The 24,389-nt window shown below is 27.4% G+C and overlaps 1 protein-coding gene across 31 annotated transcripts in view; it reads left to right on the top strand.

Moving 5' to 3' along the window:
* Positions 1-24,389, top strand: part of LOC145243422 (dual specificity protein kinase CLK2-like) — a 196,553-nt gene that overhangs the window by 149,511 nt on the left and 22,653 nt on the right. For 14 of the 31 annotated variants that reach the window (XR_013862872.1, XR_013862880.1, XR_013862874.1 and 11 more), the window contains 8 exons: positions 207-323; positions 1,676-1,766; positions 3,061-3,136; positions 5,198-5,292; positions 5,540-5,669; positions 7,381-7,463; positions 14,468-14,547; positions 16,259-16,346. Coding sequence is in view for 21 of the 31 variants with exons in the window: in XM_080106295.1 (XP_079962421.1) it covers positions 207-323; positions 1,676-1,766; positions 3,061-3,136; positions 5,198-5,292; positions 5,540-5,669; positions 7,381-7,463; positions 14,468-14,547; positions 16,259-16,346 (760 nt within the window). In the remaining 10 variants the exon portion in view is untranslated. Of the gene's footprint in view, positions 1-206; positions 324-1,675; positions 1,767-3,060; positions 3,137-5,197; positions 5,293-5,539; positions 5,670-7,380; positions 7,464-14,467; positions 14,548-16,258; positions 16,347-21,073; positions 21,165-24,389 lie in introns of all 31 variants that reach the window. The other 17 variants (XR_013862871.1, XR_013862873.1, XM_080106300.1 and 14 more) reach the window with 2 other exon arrangements.

Here is a 24,389-nt window from a genome sequence, read left to right as displayed (position 1 = left end):
GTTTTTTTTGTTGTTTTTTTTGTTTTTTTCAATTTAAATTTTCTGAATTTAGAGATTTATTCAAAGTTTTCATTTTTGATAAAAATAAACAAGTAATTAAAAAAAAAATGAACCATTTTATTTTGGTTGAACTTTTTCTTTTTTTCTTTTAAAACTTGAGTTTCATTATAATTTCTTTCTGAATATAATTTTTGTCTATCTTTCAGAAATGGTCAAAGAGCTGCTTTGAAAATTATTAAAAATGTAGAAAAATATCGAGAAGCTGCTAAGTTGGAAATCAATGTTCTCGAAAAATTAAAAGAAAAAGATCCAAATGGAGAGTTGTGAGTATCTTGAATTGTTTTTTGGTCTCTTCAAATAAGCACGGGTCTTATTAACCTATTAACTAACAGGAAAACCTGATGTTTTTTAAGATTGAATAAGGAAACACGTCTTTGTGCCCCCAACCTTTACATTTCATAGCATTTAATTTTTTAGTTGGGGCCCAAGTATATCCATAGTGTGTAACCATTTTAAGGCACACTAAGCCTTTCTTGGGAATCAATAAAGACCTCTGTGCTTTCCTGCACCAGCCCTGAACTTCTTACTAGCATTTCTATACACATACAATTTTCAAATCGTATCCAAAAAAAAAAAAAATTTATATTTAAAAACCTTTCTTTTTCAGTGCAAGTACCTCCTTCTTTAAAATATATACTTATCCAATATCCTAAATAATGTAATGCAGTTTCAATGTATTATATATATATACACACACACACACACACATTTATGGGGGTCTATCTCTGAAACCCTAGATATTTGTGAACAAACAGGAACTACAACTTATGCATAAATGTATGTGTGTGTGGATCTGCCTTGTATTAGACTATGGTTCTTTTAAGAGATTTTAAGGGGCATGATTCTTTTTAATAACTTGTTTTTAAATAAACATATATTGTGACTTGAGATTAAATTTTGTTTTTAATATAGTTTTAAAGGTTGAAAAACTTATGGATGACATTTGAATTGTAAATGAGTCTTGGTTCCTGATTATTCTTAAATTCATACATTCTCTACATGCATCACCATTTTATCATGTGGATATAAGAAACATAATTTTGTAATACAATTATTTGTAACATATGGAACATGTTAAGTATTGAGATATTATGTTGAACAAAGATGACGGCAGTAAATCAAATCTGCGAAGAATCCATGCAGTCACGATTTCGAGTGTTGTGTAATTCGTAGTAACAAAGATGGCGGCGAAGAATCGATGCAGTCCCGATCTTGAGTCATTTTGAGACAGAGACTGACGGCAAACTGAGTTGAATCCAAAATTCAGCATTTTTTATAACGTTTGAAGCTTCTGATTGGTTGATTGTTATAACTGTGGTTATAAATGCAATCAGCGAAATCATTGGAGCCATATCCTTAGTAATAGTCAAAAACATTTTAACACATCTGGTGTGTTTAAATGTTTTTGACTATTACCGATTTTATTATCTATTGAGATTCTGTTAGATCTAATTAGATACATGCTGTCCGATTTTATGTTTAGAAACTTTAATTTATTATAACAGTTTACAGTTTCTATGACTTACTAAATATTTTTTTATGATGAATGCAATTTTATTATTGAAAATAAAGTACAGGTTCTTTATATATGGTCATTTTCTTCTTTCCACTGTAGTTTGTGTGTACGGATGCTGGATTGGTTTGATTACCATGGCCATATGTGTATAGCATTTGACATGCTTGGTCTTAGTGTGTTCGATTTTTTAGTAAGTACATTACTTTTTCATGTTTTATTTACAATTGTGTTTTATGAAATGACATGCATGAAAATTTTTAAAATGAAAATATTGTTTAAAATTCTGATTATGCAATAAGCCTTTTAAAAATCATGGATTTGACAACCTTATAGATATGGTTGCTTAAATAGACATAAATAGACCTTAATTCTTTTCCTTTTATCATAGTTGCATTTGTTGAATGGTTCTAAGTGTTCAGACAACTTAAAATATTGACTGGCGACTCAAATTGTGTAACCAGCAGAACAATCATCCTCCACACTGATGATTCCCAGAAAAGGATGAAACACATGTGTATGTGAATAAGAAACAAAAATATATATAATCTTATTGCCAGCATGTTGAACTTAATATGATAAATACATTTTTTTTTTTTTAAGCTATCTTTAAAAAACGTAATATATAATAGGAAAGTCTACTTAGCATGCAGTTTTCTTTATAGCACAAAATCTTGTCTCCCATGAAGTTCTTACAGTGAGTTTTGTTTTAACTAGTGATGGGACGATTCTAATATTTTTCCTTATTCCGACACAATTACCAATTCTGATTCTTTATAAATCTCTAAATATTTAACTGTTGTTATTTTCCTGATTACCGTAAATACATATATGTGCATATACTTTTTCAAACGTAAAAACGTGATGTTTTGTTTTCATGGTAGCTTAAAATCAATAAATATTTATCATTTTATCATTACTACACACAGCGGAAGATTTAGCTTTAAACAAAATCAAATAAAAAAGACAAAAGATTAGTTGTTGGCATTGAAAAATAGGAACAAATTTTTCCAATACCGATTCTGATACCCCCAAAAGTTCCAATTTTTCTGATTCCGAATTTTTATTAATTGTCCCAACACTACTTTTGATATAAAGTTAATCTTGGATCAAAAAGATTTTTATAGTCTTGTTAACCTCTGTTTTATATTTGATTTGCACAACACTGATGATTCCTGGAAAAATATGAAACGCTTGTGTATGTGGATGAGAATTAAAATTATATTTGTAATATTGTGCGTGCGTTGAAGGGAAGGGGAGGTACAAATGTCTCTGTGATATATGGGTTTCTGCAATTTCTAGAATTACATTTAAAAAAAAATCTTTTTAATTCACATGATGATGATGAAGTAATTTTCAGATGTTTTAATTTGGAATAATTTGAAGTAATTTTTATTTAATCGTTAATTTATTTTATCTTTTTGTTTTTATATGCTTTATTTATTAAAGTTGTTTTTTCCCCCCCTTTTTTTTTCTTATCACAACAGAAAGACAATAATTATCTTCCATATCCTCTTGAACAAGTTCGACATATTTCCTACCAGCTATGTTATGCTGTTAATTGTAAGTATTTGAAAGGCTGAACATATGAATTGGCTGTAATAATTATGTCATTTTTTTGTTGATAATTCCAATTAAATGCATTTACTTTCGATAATTTTTTTGTTTTTAAGTTTTAAGTTCCCTTTTTGTACATGGTTAGAATATTAATTATTTGAAGAAAAAAAAAAACTGTAGGAAACTATCCGGCTTTGTTATATTAAAATATTAACTGACTTTGCTGGTTTGCTATGGCTTAAAGTTTGCTACTTGAAATATTAATTTAAGATAAAAATTTCATAACTTTGTTCATCATTCTCATTTATTCGTATAGATAGATATGTAACTTTGTCCGGGGAACCAACACGTTGTGGCCTCAGTCGCAAAGTAATCTCTCACGTGATCATCTTTTTTCTCCTTATGGTCTTTTTTTTTTTCTTTACGTTTGACATCATTTCGCATGCATTTGCCTCTGTGCTACGTTACAGATGAACATTAACATTTTGATAATTTAGATAGAATTATTTTTACTTTTTAAATGTGACCATGTATAAAGAGATCAATTTTATTTTTCACTTGCAATTTAAAAATAATTTTCAACAAGTTGCAATCTAAGTCAGTTCCTCTAAAGAAATGAACATTTAAACACAAATACAAAATCTGTGCCCAGAAAATAAAACAATATTGCAAAACAGAACTATTATATATAAAAGCCAAAACAATTTAATTAAAACACATTGACAAATAATTTTTTTTTTCCAAACCAATATGCAAATCCGTTAACCTTGCAACTGATACTGAATATATACATTAGCAGTATATATAAAAAAGATGGTGCAACTTTTGTGTAAAGTTTAATTAACTTGAAATAGGATTTTTTTAATCTTACTATTAGTGTGAGAAATAGGCTTAACTTTTGCATTCATTCATTTGTATATTTGGTATTGGATTGTTTATTTTTCATCTTTATTTCAGCATGATTGATTTTTATTTTTCGATTTTTTTTTCTTTTTTCTTTTCTTTTTTTTTTTTTTTAAAGAATCATTTTTGGTCATTGCAAAGAAAAGATTTTGAAATGTGAAGCATTTTACAATCTAATTCTTTCATGATTAGCTTAAGTGCATTCTTCAGATGGATTTGCCACATCATTGAGAACAAAACTTCACCACTTATCGCTATCACTGTCCTGGACCAATCTTTCAAGTGCATAGTTGTCTCCAGGTTTATCTGTTCAGTTCATCTCTTTGTTGACTATTCTATTGATCTTTCTTTTGAAATCTTTTTATGATTTTTTTTTTTTTTTTTTTTTTTTTAAACACCTACAGTCTGATAGTTAAAGAAAAATGTCTAAGTCATGTTCACCTTTTCTTTTTTTTTTTTAATCACACCATTGATGGATTTGTTAATATCAAGCTTCTTTCTGATATCTGCATTTCTTCATCTATCAAAGCTATTTATAAACACTTTATTTCAAAGATCTCCCTCTTCATGCTCTACCAGTATAGGCTGTGCTTCACTTGCATATACAGTAATACAAACGTAAAGTCTTAATTTTAGAGGTGAGCGCTTCATATCTTTTCTTTTAGTCATCTAAATTAAAAAATGGCATCACAAATTCTCATCAGATCACTTAAGTTAAGCAACGTGGAACCTGATCACTACCAGATTTGGTGACCATTTGCGGATATCAGGCACTGTATCTAGAAGTACATTATAGTACCTACCTGAAGGAACTACAAAATCCTAACATTATCATCTCCTTTCACATGTGACACTCAAATTCCCTAGAAATTTTCTCTTTCGGAGGGAGGCAGTTCAAGCTGGCTAGGGTGAATGACATTGCTTCATTAAATACAGGTGTTGTATTATATTTATGAAAATTTTTTTTTTTTTTTTTTTTTTTTTAAATTATAGTAGTATTGAGTTTATTAACTGTTATTTCAAAAAAATCTCTAATTCACAGGAGTAGACGTAATGTATGTTTTGTTAGAATCGGCAAAAATTTACCAACTATGATGCTTATGATCTGGACCTGGAATAAAACACCTTAGATGAAACTAAAATTTAAAATATTTTGTTTTTCAGTTCTTCACGAAAACCAGCTTACACACACAGATTTGAAACCAGAAAACATACTGTTTGTCAGCTCTGATTTTGATGTTGCATATAATGCTAAAAAGGTACCTTTTTTTTTTTTTTTTTTTTCTCCAGAATTTTTAATATTCCTTTTAAAAGATTTTATTCTTTTTTTCCATGTTTTTGTTTGCATGAACAAAATATTAGTCTTTTATATATAATTATTATTAAAGGGAATCTAAATATAATCTGTAATATTAACTTTTATTCGTTATGAAATAAGATGGCTGTTTTTTTTTAGTCTTAATTATTGTATCATCCTTGATGTGCCTTTTTCAACTTCTATTCTAGAGGAGAGATGAGCGTCGAGCGAAAAACACAGACATCCGGTTAATAGATTTTGGATCTGCTACATTTGATCATGAACACCACAGCACAATTGTATCAACAAGGCATTACAGAGCTCCTGAAGTCATTTTGGGTAAATTTTAAAAAAAAATCTATTGTTTCTTAATCCAGAAAGATTTGGATTTGTTTTATTTATTTTAAAATTTTATTTACATCAAATTGTAATATAAAAATATCAACGTGTTCCTTCTGATCTTAAACATTTGAAAGTATCACCGTCGAAGAACATAACCGATTTTATTTTTCATGCCATGAGAAAAGGAAAAAGAAAAAAAACACAAACTGATTCTAATCCTGATGAAGGAGTCATATTTGCTGAAACTTAGTTTTTTTTTTTTTTTTTTTTTTTTTTACAAATAAATGTTAATTAAAAAAAAAAAATTCTGTGTTGTATTGGCTTTCTAAACTTAGGGATTTCAATTTATATATCAATTAATAGTTTTAGATGTCCGATCCAAAAAAAAAAAATTTTTTTTTTCTAATTGATATTTTAGTTTCTGGTTCGATTTTTTTTTTTTTTTTTTAAAAGTATTTTGTCATTCATTCATTATCTCATATGATGATTAATAGTTATTATGCCACTATTTCAATAAGAAGCTAGTCAGTTAGTGACTTAATCATACTCTTATTTAAAGAGTTAACTGTTGAAATGACAGCTTTGATTATTTGTTTTATTCTAATTCTTTAATCCTCTTATTTTGGCATGCTTTTTTATGGGGGCATGCAGCAGAAAACTACAAAAGCAATTGGCAAGAGATTCAGATTTCAAAGTAAACTGTGTTGATATCCTTTTTTTTACATGAAATATATTTGTTTTGTTATAATACAGCTTGCTTTAAAATGACATTAAAAGTGATAATTTTTTAAATAAAATATTTTAAAAAGTTAATGAAGCAATTTTAAAAATAAAAATAACTTTACTGCAGAGTTGTAATTATATTGTAAATGTGTTTTTGCTTTTAATTTTAAAATTTATTTTAAATATTAAAAGAAAATTACACTAGTTTAAATTTATGTATGTTATCTCTCTTTTTTATTTGTTTTTTTATTTAAAGGAATTATAGCATAATTCATGAAATCTAATAGAATCATTTTTCCTATAAAAAGCATATAAAGAACACTTGCACTGTTGAAGAAGTAGATTTGTTTATTATTTTGCCAATATACAACTAAGGAACCCTGGATCTTAATGGTGGTGGTCGTCAGAAAAAAAAAGTATCAAAATAAAAAAAATTTCAATGAAAATTAAGACTGTTTGCAGATATATTTTGCAAAACAATCCATTCTTGTAAAATTAACACTCTATACTTTTCCAATTATCATGTATTTTTAAATATCTGTCATTTAGTTATTAATATTTCATGACTTGGAGATTGAATTTTAAGAATAAAACATTTAAATAAATTGTCAATTGTAAGTAAATACTCTTTATTAAGAATTTGTTAAAATAGGAAAGAAATAGTCACATGATATATGATTTCTATTTAAAATTGCACACGAGTTTGTTTTTTTTGTTTTGTTTTTTAACGTGGGTGTATTCACCTTTCTAAGTGTATGTTTGAGGGGAGGGTGCATAGATGGGATAAAAATAGTCCCAATCAAGGAGTTTCTCCTCCTTTGACTGAGGACAACATAGACTACATCTTGATACCTCCCTTTTTTATATTTAAAAAATATATATATATATATATATATATATATTGAAAGTCGGACAATTTTCGCTTTTTATTTTCATATCACTTGATAGTATTTGAAGTAATTCGGTTTGTTACTATTTTTTTCAGAATTGGGATGGTCCCAGCCCTGTGATGTTTGGAGCATAGGTTGTATCATGTTTGAGCTCTACACTGGATACACATTATTCCAAGTGAGTCTAAATTTATATAACTCATTACAGAATAATATAAAATACCTGCATTAATTTTATTCGTACACAAGAACAGTCACCCAATATTACCTGGGAATGAGAATGGTCCTTACATGTTAGAAAACAGAAGATAAAACATGCATATAAATTTATTATTCATTTTTTAATATTCAAACACTTGATTAGTGTTGGAATAGATTTCATTGCAAATTCCTGAAAATCAAGCACTCAAATTGTATAATTACTGTCATTGTTTTGCTCATAAAATCTTCCCGAGTTTTTTTTTTTTTACAAGGGCTTTGTTATAGATAAAATAAACTAAGACATCCTTTTTATTTTTACCACTGAGGCATAAGGGATTACTGTGATATGGAGCTAGATTTAAAGGGTCAACCTGGTTTGGCAACAAGATGTTTGTTCACATTACATTTAAATTTCTGTATGTGAATACAGGGGAGGGAATTCTAAAGGCAAGCGGTTTGATGAAAGAAGCTATTAGAATAGGAAATATTCTGGTATCTAAGTAGATGGTACAAGTTCAGTAAGTTCATTGGAGCACATTCTATGGAAGTACTTTTAAAACAGGCACAGGGATGCAACAATGCGACAGAGGTGGAGCTTTGTCGTGTATGTCTGGCATGAAGTAGATCTCACAATAATATTATAAAACATTTGAATACAAAATTAATACAACTATTGGACTCCTCATAAAAGTTTGCTTAAAAAGTTTTTTTTACTCTTGTTATAGAGATTTGCTTTCAATTACATCCACGGAAATAGACATCACATTTATAGCATAACATTAATCGTACTAAAAAAGTATTTACGTTTTCTACATAATACATATTTTAAATCTATTTTCTCTTAATAGATTATTATGTTTTGCAAATTGTTGCTGCTTTTGTTCTTTACTAGAAACAAGATGTTGCCCAGGAGCAATGGCTTTCAAGTTTGGGGTAATTTGTAATCATTCGCTTCTTACATTTTCCGAATCCTAAAATGAAGTTAACTTCAAATGTTTGCAAATAAATTTCATCATCTTTGCTGAGTTGCAGATGTGGAAAAAATAGAAATAAAAATAAAAAAATTTTCTATACTAAAATGCCTTCTTTAAACATTTATTTATTTATTTTTTTGTGTTGCTGACAACATAATTGCAAATCCATTTCAAGACTTGCATTTTAGAAAATATGTAAGCTTACTGGACGCAAATATTTAATAGTTCCTACAGAAGACAAGATGTTTTTCAAATTGTCATTCTATTTTTATGCACTACTAGCATTTCGGCCCGGTGTTGCCCAAGTGTTTGGAGGTGTATGCTGCAAAAAAAAAAAAAAGGTGAATTTTTTTAACTTTGACCCCTTAAAATGTATTGTTTTGGGCTCAAATCAAGTTATTAAGTTAGATCCATGTCCAAGGAACCTTTGGTATAGTTTTTAAAGGTCAAATCGTTGAACTTTGTCCCCTTATCAGCAAAATTTCTGGCCGAAAACCGATCACATAGATTTTCCCAAATCTCAGTACCCTGTGTATGAAATTTCAAGTCTGTAGACATAAAATTGAGTTATTGCGTAGGGAAATGTACACAGACAGACACACGCACAGACATGTTCACTTATATATATATATATATATATATATATATTGGATGCAATATATATATATATATATATATATATATTGGATGCAATATATATATATATATTGGATGCAATATATATATATATATTGGATGCAATATATATATATATATATATATATATATATATATTGGATGCAATATATATATATATATATTGGATGCAATATATATATATATATATTGGATGCAATATATATATATATATATTGGATGCAATATATATATATATATATTGGATGCAATATATATATATATATTGGATGCAATATATATATATATATTGGATGCAATATATATATATATATATATTGGATGCAATATATATATATATATATATTGGATGCAATATATATATATATATATATTGGATGCAATATATATATATATATATATATATATATATTGGATGCAATATATATATATATATATATATATATTGGATGCAATATATATATATATATATATATATTGGATGCAATATATATATATATATATATATATATATTGGATGCAATATATATATATATATATATATATATATATTGGATGCAATATATATATATATATATATATATATATATATTGGATGCAATATATATATATATATATATATATTGGATGCAAAATATATATATATATATATATATATATATATATATATATATATATATTGGATGCAATATATATATATATATATATATATATATTGGATGCAATATATATATATATATATATATATATATATATTGGATGCAATATATATATATATATATATATATTGGATGCAATATATATATATATATATATATATATATATATTGGATGCAATATATATATATATATATATATATATATATATTGGATGCAATATATATATATATATATATATATATATATATTGGATGCAATATATATATATATATATATATATATATATTGGATGCAATATATATATATATATATATATATATATATATTGGATGCAATATATATATATATATATATATATATATATATTGGATGCAATATATATATATATATATATATATTGGATGCAATATATATATATATATTGGATGCAATATATATATATATATATATATATATTGGATGCAATATATATATATTGGATGCAATATATATATATATATATTGGATGCAATATATATATATATATATATATATATATATATATTGGATGCAATATATATATATATATATTGGATGCAATATATATATATATATTGGATGCAATATATATATATATATATATATATATATATTGGATGCAATATATATATATATATATATATATATATATATTGGATGCAATATATATATATATATATATATATATATATATATATTGGATGCTATATATATATATATATATATATATATATATATTGGATGCAATATATATATATATATATATATATATTGGATGCAATATATATATATATATATATATATATATTGGATGCAATATATATATATATATATATATATATATATTGGATGCAATATATATATATATATATATATTGGATGCAATATATATATATATATATATATATATATTGGATGCAATATATATATATATATATATATATATTGGATGCAATATATATATATATATATATATATATATATTGGATGCAATATATATATATATATATATATATATATATATATATATATTGGATGCAATATATATATATATATATATATATATATATATTGGATGCAATATATATATATATATATATATATATATATATATATATATATATTGGATGCAATATATATATATATATATATATATATATATATATATTGGATGCAATATATATATATATATATTGGATGCAATATATATATATATATATATATATATATTGGATGCAATATATATATATATATATATATATATATAAATATATTGGATGCAATATATATATATATATATATATATATATATATATTGGATGCAATATATATATATATATATATATATATATATATATTGGATGCAATATATATATATTGGATGCAATATATATATATATATATATATATATATATATATATATATATATTGGATGCAATATATATATATATATATATATATATATATATATATATATATATTGGATGCAATATATATATATATATATATATATATATATATATATATTGGATGCAATATATATATATATATATTGGATGCAATATATATATATATATATATATATATATTGGATGCAATATATATATATATATATATATATTGGATGCTATATATATATATATATATATATATATTGGATGCTATATATATATATATATATATATATATATATATATATATTGGATGCTATATATATATATATATATATATATATATATATATATATATTGGATGCAATATATATATATATATATTGGATGCAATATATATATATATATATATATTGGATGCAATATATATATATATATATTGGATGCAATATATATATATATATATTGGATGCAATATATATATATATATATTGGATGCAATATATATATATATATATATTGGATGCAATATATATATATATATATTGGATGCAATATATATATATATATATATATATATATATATATATATTGGATGCAATATATATATATATATATATATATATATATATATATATATATTGGATGCAATATATATATATATATATATATATATATATATATATATATTGGATGCAATATATATATATATATATATATATATATATATATATATATTGGATGCAATATATATATATATATATATATATATATATATATATTGGATGCAATATATATATATATATATATATATATATATATATATTGGATGCAATATATATATATATATATATATATATATATTGGATGCAATATATATATATATATATATATATATATATTGGATGCAATATATATATATATATATATATATATATATATTGGATGCAATATATATATATATATATATATATATATATATTGGATGCAATATATATATATATATATATATATATATATATTGGATGCAATATATATATATATATATATATATATATATATTGGATGCAATATATATATATATATATATATATATATATATATATATTGGATGCAATATATATATATATATATATATATATATTGGATGCAATATATATATATATATATATATATATTGGATGCAATATATATATATATATATATATATATATTGGATGCAATATATATATATATATATATATATATATATATATATTGGATGCAATATATATATATATATATATATATATATATATATATATTGGATGCAATATATATATATATATATATATATATATATATATATATATATATATATTGGATGCAATATATATATATATATATATATATATATATATATATATTGGATGCAATATATAGTAATGATTTAAAAAGAAAAGTATAACAAAGACTCATGCGCCACCACCGAGAATTGAAACCAAAACGTTCAGTTCACGATTTATTTTGCCTCTGCCGTCAATGACTGGGCTATGAAAACATGTTTACTGCAAGGCTAAAAATTAAAACATGAACCAATAGCTACTACGTGATGCATTTGTAATGCTGGCGTTCGACCTTCACCTGGTAAATTTCTTTTTTTTTTTAATTTTCACACTTTTGCACCGATTTTTCCGAGCTAAAACCCAAATATAAAGTTTTGCATGGATTCGAATACCTTATATATGATGTTTCATGTCTGTAGTCCAAAAACTCTAGGAAGAGTTTGGTAGGCAAAATTTGTTAAACAAAAATATATACGTATACATAAATATATATGAAAACAATTTTGTGTTTACTATAAACATTTTACGCAAATATTATGCAAGTATAAATCATGTAGATTATCTGCATGAATATAATTACAGGTAATAGTAAACAAAAGATGAGTATCCCATTAGAAAACTGAAGCAACTTATAGGGAATTAATTAAAATGAATGTTTAAAAGAATATGCAAATTAGCTAGATCTTTTGCAGATGAATGCAATTTCACAACTCATATATAAGAAAATTGTATTTTCCTTTTAAACAAATAGAAGTGGACGACCCCCGACACCCATCTTCCCCCCACACCCTTTCTGGCCTCATGCCACATTTAAAAAGAATTAGTTGCCTGTTTTATATAATTTTAACCCTAAAATTCCGTAAAATTTGTGATTTTTCTTAAATAAATATTTAAACAAATAGAAAAGAGGCTTGCCTTTTTTCTGTTGTTCTTGGCCTTCAGGCCGGATCAAAGTGTAGTATCTGTTCCGGCAGATACTGCAAGCAAAGACCATATGTGGGGGTAACCCCACATATCAGACCTTAGTCAATGTAGGGGCAACCCTTCATACCAATTGTCACTATCCAGCTCCCCTACTCCCCGGGGAACTGGTCCCCATTTCCCCTTCACTCCTCACATTAAAAATCAGCCTTGTGCCTAATTTGCTCGTGGGGGAGCAAATACATACCCTGTTGTTCTTGGCCTTCGGGCCGGGATCAAAGTGTAGTATCTGTTCCGGCAGATGTACACATTTGCTAGGAGCAAAGTGTAGTATCTGTTCCGGCAGATGCTGCAAGCTATGACTAGCTATGATTAGCTATGACTAGCAAAGACCAGATGTGGGGGCAACCCCACATGCCTGACCATTAACCAGCTCCCATTTCCCACCTCTCGGGAGCTGGTCCCCTTTTTCCCTTCCCCCTCCCTTCACTCCTCACATTAAAAATCGGCCTTGTGCCTAATTTGCTCGGTGGGGGAGCAAATAAATACCATCTGTTCTGCAGATGCTGCATTTAAGATAATTTGTACCAGTCAATGGAGGGGAAACCCTCTATACTGGGACAATTATTATTTTTGGTAACCAGAGTGCCCCCTTTTTGCCTACTTTTAGGGGAGCTGGTTTTTACCCCACATTAAAACCGGCCTTGTGCCTAAGTTGCTTTGGTGGGAAAGCAAATGAATACATTAAATAAGTAGAAAAGGGGGTTTTTAATATGAATATCAATACACACAAAAGAAAAACAAATTTATAAGAGTATAGATTTAGTCTAAAGATTACTTAATTTATTTAATTAATAAAATGTCCTTTTTTTTTTTTTTTTTCAAAACCAATGTGTAAATATCAGGAAGTTTCATTGGATTTCATGCTGGCTTTGAGTATTTTGTTTTTAAAGGAATTTGAATAATAAAACTTGTAAAATAAGAACATGAACATATTTTTTGTAAATAAAATTTACAATTTGGAATATATAATTTTATTTTTTCTTCTTTCCCAGACACATGACAATAAGGAGCATTTAGCAATGATGGAGAGAATATTGGGTAGTATACCATACCGAATGGCCAAGAAATCTCGGTGAGTTATTTCATGTTGGACGAAGGCTTCTATTTTTATATTGTCCGATCTTAAAGTTCCATAATGAAAAATGTATTCTTTTTAATCCTGTAGGCACCTTCATTTTTATAACCTGTTATTCTATTGATTCAAACTTCAAAAATAGTTGAAAACTGGAATCCTTTCAAATATCAACATTTGATCAGTAAATAATTTACAATAAAGCATTCTAAATTTATTTTAATGTCACAAGGCAGTAAACAAGCATTTTGTTATTTTTTATTCTATACATTGACCTGGCCAGTGAGAGTTGAGGACATGCGTTGCATGGTGAGAAATGGTGTGAGAATAATATGATGGATGTGTAATGTGAGTGTTAAATTTGGACAGTATAAGGAGAACAGACGACTTTGATGATATGTCCACCTTGAAAGAATGAATGACAGTTCTTGAATTAGATGTACAACAGGTAGATGGCAGTCAGTTTATTGGAAAAAATAAAGAAAAACCTGGGAGGAAGAGATAAGAGAGGACTTAAGAGAAAGAGGGATAAATAAAAACCTTGCCAGAGATAGGTTAATTTGGAATTGAGTTTCTAAAAATCATTCAACAGATGCTATCAATTAAAACAAATGTTAAACTGAGGATGATAAAAGTGAGTAAAATATTATAGAAAAGAGGTTTCAATATCAACCAAGGACGTGTCTCAATTAATCATCCAGTTGATTCTCATCTCTTGCTAACAGACATGACTAGTGAGAGTGATAGATCATTAGAATTCTTTTACAATTACTGCTTACACATCGTGTTACTAGCATGACAACCGTGTCTCAACTGCTGTTCTCTGCTAACGCCTCGACTTAAGAGTTTGATGTCCACCTTGTAATTACGTCTTCAATGGTTTGGCATTGTAGCTCATTGCCCAGAGAATTCAATAATTTGCGACGTAAATCCTCTCTACCTCAGTGGCACAAGCGTATCGGTAGACGGCTGAAGGATGCGGGCAAGAACGACCAGGAATGACTTAGCTGAACTTTCAGATCCACAGGTGGTCAGACTTCAACAGTGAGATTCTGATTGATTAACCATTTTAACCATGCATGAGTGGCCATGATTCAGAATGTGGTATTAGTTAGGAAAGAATCCGCCTCAACACAACCAGTTTGAATGTTGTTGCAACAATAGAAACAGATGTATACTTCAGTGCCATGTGTGTGATAAATTATCATTAAATCCACTTATCAAATACAGAAGATTCCAGCTTACAATCCATCAGTTCTTAAGAGTAATACTTAATCACATCTAGTTTGTGGGGGGGGGGGAGGGTAAATAACTATTTGTATTAAGCAGAATTTTTTAAGTGATATTTTGATTACTATTCAGTTAACAAATGTTTGTACTATTTTAAAAGCTATTTACTTCTGTTATATTGCAAATAAATTTTAACAAACCTGATCAAATGGTTAATGATAGTACATATTTAAGAAGTCATCTGTAATTTGTTGAAAATTGTATGCTTATGTTTGTATCTATAACATTATTTTCTCTAGATAAATATCTATTAAATGCTATTGTAAAACCAATGTTTACACTTCATTCTTTGTAATTTTTTTCTTTTCTTTTCATATTTTAACTACATTTTAAAGTATTAGAAAAACGTTCATTTTTTTTTTTTTTTTTTTTTTTTTTTTTTTTTTTAATAAATTTCTAATATCATTGCTATTGTTTTAAGAACAAATTACTTCTGGCATGGTCGCCTTGATTGGGACCCTACCACTTCTGCTGGGAGATATGTAAGGGAAAACTGTAAACCTCTTTATGTAAGTACCCAAGTAGCTGAAACAGTTGTACCGGCTACAACGGCTGCACATGAGTGCAACAACGGCTGCTCTTACTCCAACTGCTGCTGTGGCTGTTGCTATTTACCACTTAAGAAGAATACTGATAATGCTATCTAACTGATAGGCTTATTTAAGTCTATCTAGATTTGAAACGCTATCTTGACAGTATGGTTGTCATAAAGCATTAAAGGTTTTTTTTTGTTGTTTTTGTTTGTTTTTTTTTCTTTTAATATGCTAGTGAACTACTTCTTGGTCTAAGTAATAAGTTAGAAATTTGGAACTCATCCGTGATTGTGACAAGCATAATTTGAGAAAGTCCTCTGCTGAAAATGCTATTATTTTAATAATGTTTCCTCATATTTATCAAAAAGCATTACCACAAAAAAATTTATTCACTAAATGCATAATACAACATTTGATGAAATATAAATATATTTAAATTTAAGAGTTTGAGAAAGTTTTTTTCAACCACCAGATTAACAAAAAAAAAATTTTTTTTTTAAAAATAAATAAAAAACTATTCAGGAAATTTCATTGTCTGTCATGGTAACTTGGCAGGCTGAGAGCATTCCCTCAAATAAGGGTGATGGAGAGACTCTCATAGAATCGAGTCAATTTTATCATTGATAGTTGCTTTATATTTTATGTTTGCTTGGTAATCAGGATACGTTCTGCTTTTTATCAAACACATCCAGGCACTGTTCATATGGGAGTTTGGTTTTAAGAACCAGATGTGCATTTGTTAATCTTTTATGCGAGTGAGGAGGAGGTTGCTGTATTTAAACAAAAAACTGAAGCAATCTCTCTTGCATTTAGTTCACATACATTCTGCAAGTATTATCACTAACAATTTTACTTTCACAGAATGTGGTCTGATGAACTTAGTGTACTTGTATTCCCTTAAAAATAAATACCTCTGAAACACCTAACAGAATCCCACACCCCTTCATTTATAGAGTTACCAAGATTTGCTACTTTAATAGTTTCTTTCCTCAGATTACTTGCAGGATATTGTTTCTTTACTTGTATATTATCTATAAATAAACAAGCTTATTACTTTTAGTAATGCAAGAAGGATGTCTAAACAGATATGTCACAGTTTATGAATTTTAGAATGTAATCAAAGTAGAATGAACCTAACAAGCCATGAGTACATTTAGTAGGTTATAAAGGTTCGTTATGACCATACTCCTCTGCTGTATGCCAATTGAACAAAAATTTCAGACAGTTTACTTAGATGACTTAGTTATAGGTATCTTTTTTAATTTTGTTTTTAACAAAGGATTCGTCACTTATCAAGGCCTGAAGGCCACTCAAGGATAAGGGTTAATGAGTGTACAGTAGTCAATAGGACAATATCATGGTAATAGTTAGTGGAAATTTAATAAATTGGATTACTTAAGGGGATGGCTCATCAAGAACTTGTTTCCATTAGACTTGAAGATGATCATATTGTAGTCAGCTGGAAAGCAAGGAAACAAGAGTTCCATAGGCATGCAATTCTAAGAAAAAAGCTTTGTTCATGGAATCTACGTTTAGGTTTAGACACAGATAAAGAGTGGGGCAAAATTATTGATGGTGGTTTCAGCTAGATATGAGTGTTTTTCATGAAAGTTTGGCATTGGGAAACCATAGATTGGACCTCAGACGAGGCCATGACAATAACAAAGCAGAGACAGGCTCATAACACCTCATTTGTGGGGAAAAAGGTTGCAGGGAAGAGAAAAAAGCATCCCCCACTAGGTTACGAAGTCTATTTTGAATTCTGTCAAGGCAGGATAAGGTTCTCCTAGCAGCTCCTATAAAGATCTGACAACAGTACTGCCAATACTATTCTTTTTAGTCGACTTTTCAAATAGTCATACTTATAAACCGCCTATAATACATTTCATGTTGAATGTATTAATTACACACTCTGAAAACGTACAATCCAGGATATTAAAAAATGTATATTGTATTTAATAGAAAAAAATTATGAAATGATGTACAAAGCTGAACTGAGTTTGAATTATCATTGCCAAACTCTCTCAAGAGTAACATTGCTAAAAGCAAACATGTTTAAAGCGATTGGCATTATTCAACTCTCTTCTTTTATTGGTAATAGCAACGAAATTGCCAGGCAATGCATGTATGTTTTTTTGTCCATTTTGTTTGCCTCTTGTTTTGCCTGCAGAAGTCTTTTCTTTTCTGCCCACCCAACCTGAGGCCCCGACAGCAGCATTTTTTAAACGTTTTCCTCTCCTCCCCCCCTCTCCCTTCTTATGTACATCATAATCTCCCAGCATTTTTATTAATCACAGTTATTTGATTAATCCCTCTTTTGTTTAAGTGGTTTGTTTATTTTTGCCAGATAGTGTTTGCTCCATGTCTTGACTTGAAATAATTATAGTTGAGTTTATTTTGATGTTAACTTTTTTTTTTTCTGCTCCTTTTTAATAATTTTGTTCATTGACAAATAGAGAACCAATTCATTAAAAATTTGTTGATATTTAAAGTTCAGAAATGATTCAAAGTTATTATTCAGTAATAAAGTTAATGTATCAATGTAAAAATTGCTATTGGCAGAACAAATGTAATTATAAAGTTATTTGCGTAATAGTACTGATTTTCAACCTACATGCTTCCTCAGACTTTAATTTGGAGAAAACCAGTAGATTGAAATGTTGACATGAATTAAAGACTAAAAAGCTAGCTGACCAATTTTGCACCTCGCTCAACAGAGCTAAAATTGAGGTGCAAAATCAGTTAGCTAACTTTTCACTTTTTATTTTTTAATTCATCTTGATTAATTAAATTTGGTCTGTAAATAGCTATTATTAAATTTTGTACTCGTATCATATTCCTGTTAATTTGATACATATATATATATATATATATATATATATATATATACAAAAGGTACACTGTTTCACAAATTAATTTTCATATATAAAACTGATTCAGACTAATAAGTTACATATATAAGTATGGATAAAAATTAATGCAAAAAGTATACAAGTTTATAGCTTTTCTTTTTTTTTTTTTTTTTTTTCATTGGGTTACATGTAAGAATACAAAATGTCTCTTGAAAAAAAAAACTTTCCAAGAACAAAATTTTTTACCCTATTTTCTGTCTTCCTCAATGTAATGAAGGAGATGTATGTGTATGGGGGAGAAGGTGCCGTATAAGCTATATATGTATATGTATGCACATACATATAATACCTAATATAATAAATAAAAAATCAAACAGAAAACAAAGAAACATGCATTTCATTTCATATACACATCTAACATTTTAGAATCCAACAATTATATTTATTCCAAAAGAGAATCTATATATTACAAAAGTGCTCAATATTATGTTGTTAGAGATGGTATATGTATGTGATTTGTTTGGCATACATTAATAAGTCAAAGTTTAGTCTGTATGTCATTCCCAGAGCTGTTATTTAAAAATAGAATAGAATAGAATAGTGGATCTGAAGAATTTGTGCAGACTGAAACCTGCACTTATTGATGAAAGTCAAACAAACCACACATACATGTGTGTATGTATATATATATATATATATATATATATATATATATATATATATATACAGTGATGATCATATTTATTGGCACGGTAAAATAAGTTAAATTTTGTCTAATAAATTCTAAAAAAGGGATTAAATTAAAGAAAATAACAAAGTATATTATGTATTTTTAACTGGCCTTTCCGATGCAGCAATTGGATTTTAGAAAAAATAAATAACAAAGGAACAACAAACATAATTGCAAAAAACCCTTGAAAACTTATAATTCATAATGTATATAGTTATATAACCAAAATTTAAAAAAAAAGACTTTGTCATTAAATAACCACTAAAGCTGATATGCCGTAAAACCAACCAACATATCTAATTGAATGTAAGTTGATTGATCTTTGTGGTTAATGCAAAGAATTTTCTATTTGATCTAATTTAAATGTATATATGCACTCATCGCTGCCCAAATAAGATCTCCTCGCTATGACTAACCCATACTAGCTTTTACGAGGAATGGTGCACCTTCTCCAAGTGATGTTACCTCAAGTAATAGCACGAAGCTGGATACTCCACCAGACTAGATAAATTCTTTTCCTGGAATCAAGTAAAACCAAGAGACCAAAATAAAAGATATACTACAACATATGAAAATGGTTAATTGCGGAGAGGAAAATTATATTCTCAATTTCTTTACTAACTCAGTGTTTGAGAGATAAAGAACTTAAATGGAACATTCGAATATCTATGTTTCTTATAGAGACTTCAAGTGTTAGCCACAGGTTGTGGGCCCCTTGATTTCTGAGAACTTTGACTGAAGTAAAATAAAACAAAAAAAGTGATTGTGTGCTCAATATTATGATGTATACTCTTTCGTTTTCTATTATTGCAGAATATTGTAAAAAAAAAAAAAATCTTTTGAAAAAAAAAAATGTATAAATTTTATTCTTTTCGCTTGAATTTTTTAAAACATAAGAATAAACTTGTTAAAAAGGAGCTGCAAATGGAAAAATAAAATGTAAATGTTTGTCAATTGTATATGAAATCGTGTGATAGTGTATGACCAACATCAAATAACACCTTGACCACAACCGTTGCTATGATTGCATGTTGCATGGCTAATTTCCATATTTGCTCATCTTGCTTTGTTTGTTTTTATTTTTTTAACCCCCTTCCCACTGTCCCCACTTGTCGTGGAAGAAAAAGCAAGTATTTCTACCATGGTAGATTGGATTGGGATGAGAAGAGCTCCTCGGGGCGCTATGTTCGAGACAATTGCAAACCTTTAAAGGTGAGTAAGGAACTAGTTAACACATAAATATTTCTATTTAAAAAAAAATCATTTTATAGTAATATTTTTATAAAGCTTTCAACAACAAAGCACAGATTCATAAAAGATTTTGTTTTATACTCAAATTATGTATCTACAAGCATACATGTTGAAGTGAATGCACTTTGGTTGAAGGCATCAAATGTCACATTTGGGATCACTATAATAATGCAGCAGGACCCTTTGCAGAGAATCTACGTACTTGTGTTTTTTTGTTTTTTTTTTGTACAGGTGTGTGTGTGTGTGTGTGTGTATATATATATATATATATATATATATATATATATATATATATATATATATATATATATATATACTGAAGATAAAATATTGATTGTCACTCTGAAAACAACCTTTTTGTAAATATTCATTTTTTTAAAAACTTAAAATTGTGGTTTTTAATGCACCAAACACCCGTTGATGAGATCGATTGAACATATCTTTGTTTTATAGTAAACAAGAAAATGTATGATTTAATATGGTTGACATGATTGTTAAGGAGTACATAAAAATGTTTAAAAAATAAACTCTCTCTCTCTCTCTCTCTCTCTCTCTCTCTCTATATATATATATATATATATATATATATATATATATATATATATATATATATATATATATATATATAGAGAGAGAGAGAGAGAAAGACTAAACATAGCTTTTTTTTTAAGTCTACATTAGCATAAAATTAAATTAAAGGATAATAATCTTGTCCAAATCCAGCCCCATAGCTAATTATTATCCATTCATTTTATATGGTAAAACATGGATATCCTTTTAAGGTGAGGGAGGGAGGGGGGTCGATGTTTACTCTTAAAAGTAAAGTTGGATTTAAAATTTATTTACTATAAGTGAGAGAAATGTCATAATTAAAATTTTTAGAATCATTTTCCTGCCAATTTGTTTTTTTCTTAACCTAAAAGAACACATGTAAATCTTTCCCTACCTCTTATTCTCCTTTTTTTGCATGTTTTTTTTTTTTCTCTAAAAGTGAGGAATATCAAAATTGTTAAACATGATAAAAATAGGTAGTTATTTTTTTCTCTCTCAATTTATTTTGATTGAGCTGGCATAAAATCTATGCAGAAATGCAAATATGATGGATTTAAATGAACAATAATGTTTTACAAACATTTCATTTAATGCATTTTGTGTTCAGCCAAAAATGTTGTAGCACCGATTTGTTCACTTCCAAATTGGCAGGATATAATTTATTAAATTTTTTTTATATATATATATATATATATATATTTAACATATTGACTTGAAACAACTATAGATAACTTGGCCTTACTCAAAAAGTGTTTTCTGGAATGTGTAATGTCTAATATATATCAATTGTAGAATACATTCTTATGAATAGCTTAAGGGAGATCTTCAGTGATGCACTTCCCTCACTGCCAGTTTCAAAGTTTGCGTTTGGGATTTTGCACAAACAACAATCCCGACATGACTTTAGGTACACCAGATCATCTCCTTGCAAGCTATCAGTTATGTGTGCCAACATTTTGAAAAATAGTATTCTGACAATCTTTGTTCTTTCTTAACAATTTTAACAATACATTAGTGTTTGTGTGTGTGTGTATAGTAGTCATCCACATACAGTACTGTTTTGCTGTACAACAGCTCATCGGTGCAGCTAGACCAGTACCTTTACCTAACCAGAGATTGAAACTACAATTATTGCGTTGATAGTCTGCAGTTCTAACCTCCGGCCTATGGAATCTATGCTTGCAAATGACCGCATCAAATGTCCATTTAAGTAGATACTTGCCCACCGCTTATATAGTGCTGGAACTACTTGTTTTATTTACAAACAAATAAACAGCAAGCCTTGCATTAATGCCAATTAAGCAGCGAATAAGACATATTTACAACAGTGCTTTATCCAAGGAGGGGGTGAGGGGCTTCAAGTTTAGTCATCCACATGCAGTACTGTTTTGCTGTATTACAGCTCATCAGTATGGTTGGACCAGCACCATTCTTTAGCCAGGGATTGAACATGCATATATATTTACTAAATACAAAGAAGTATTCTTATTTAAAACGACTTATTGAATGTTCATGGGAGAATATTTCTTATGCACGTTTTAAGAGTCTAACAAAAAGGATTTTGATTTTATTAAATTTTTCTTTTTTGCGTATTGAATGATTTCTGCCAAGATTTTGACATCTATTTAGCCACTCTTAATTGACCTATGTGTTTTGTTTGAGCACAACATTTTTGTGTATGTGTGCGATTTTTTTTTTTTTTTTCAGCATGATTTTTTTTTTTTTTTTTTTAGCATGATTAAGTGTTCAGATTGTTTTTCTTTTAAATTGATAATTACATTCCGATTGTTTTGTATATTGATGCTTTTATCTTTATTTCAGTGGAATTATCATTGCTGCTCTTAACGTAAACTGTACAATGTTTAGATGTTTTTAATTGACAATTCTGATGCGTAAATGAGACATTACTTGCTTATCATAATTTTTGGTACTTGTTTAGTTTAATCACATTAAAAAAATGAAAATATTGAATAAAAAAAAATTATATTGTACGTACCCATTATGGAATTAAGTTCTCATAAAAAAAGATTCACTTAATTTGATCAAGTAGTTTTCTTTTTTTTTTTTTTACTGAGGAAAATCAAAATCTTAATGAGATCAATCGTCTTGCGGCCATCTTGCCTGTTTCAAGGCCAAGGAGATAGATGCCTTTAACCGAAAAAAGGGATTAACAAAGAAAGCAGAGAAATCCTGTAAAATAAGAGAAAAACTAAAATATTTATCTAGGTATTTTTTCTGCCCATGTTTCAAAATAATCTTGTCAAATTTTGACAAACTTTAAGTGGTCATTGGAGTTCTCGCTTGGCACTCCCCTCCTCCTCGTCAGTGAAATAGGCATGGCTGGGATGTGATTGATCTCGTTAAAATTCGATTTTCCTCTGTAAAAAAAAAAAAAAAAAAAAAAAAAAAAAAAAAAATACCTGATCAAATCCAGCGTTTTTTTTTGTTTTTTTTTAGAACTTTATTCCGTAACAGGTATGTACAATCAATATAATCTTTTTTTTTTTTTTTTTTTTTTTTTCAATATTTTTTTTATGCCTTAATTAAACAAGTACCTAATTTTTTATCCATTCTCTTTCATCATTCCTGCATTGAACTATTTGTTCCATTACTAGAGCAACATATCTATTACAA

This window comes from Euprymna scolopes, chromosome 22, assembly GCF_053919585.1.
Source record: "Euprymna scolopes isolate OS-2025 chromosome 22, ASM5391958v1, whole genome shotgun sequence".
Classification (NCBI taxonomy): Eukaryota; Metazoa; Mollusca; class Cephalopoda; order Sepiida; family Sepiolidae; genus Euprymna; species Euprymna scolopes.
This window is presented reverse-complemented; position numbering and strand designations above follow the sequence as displayed.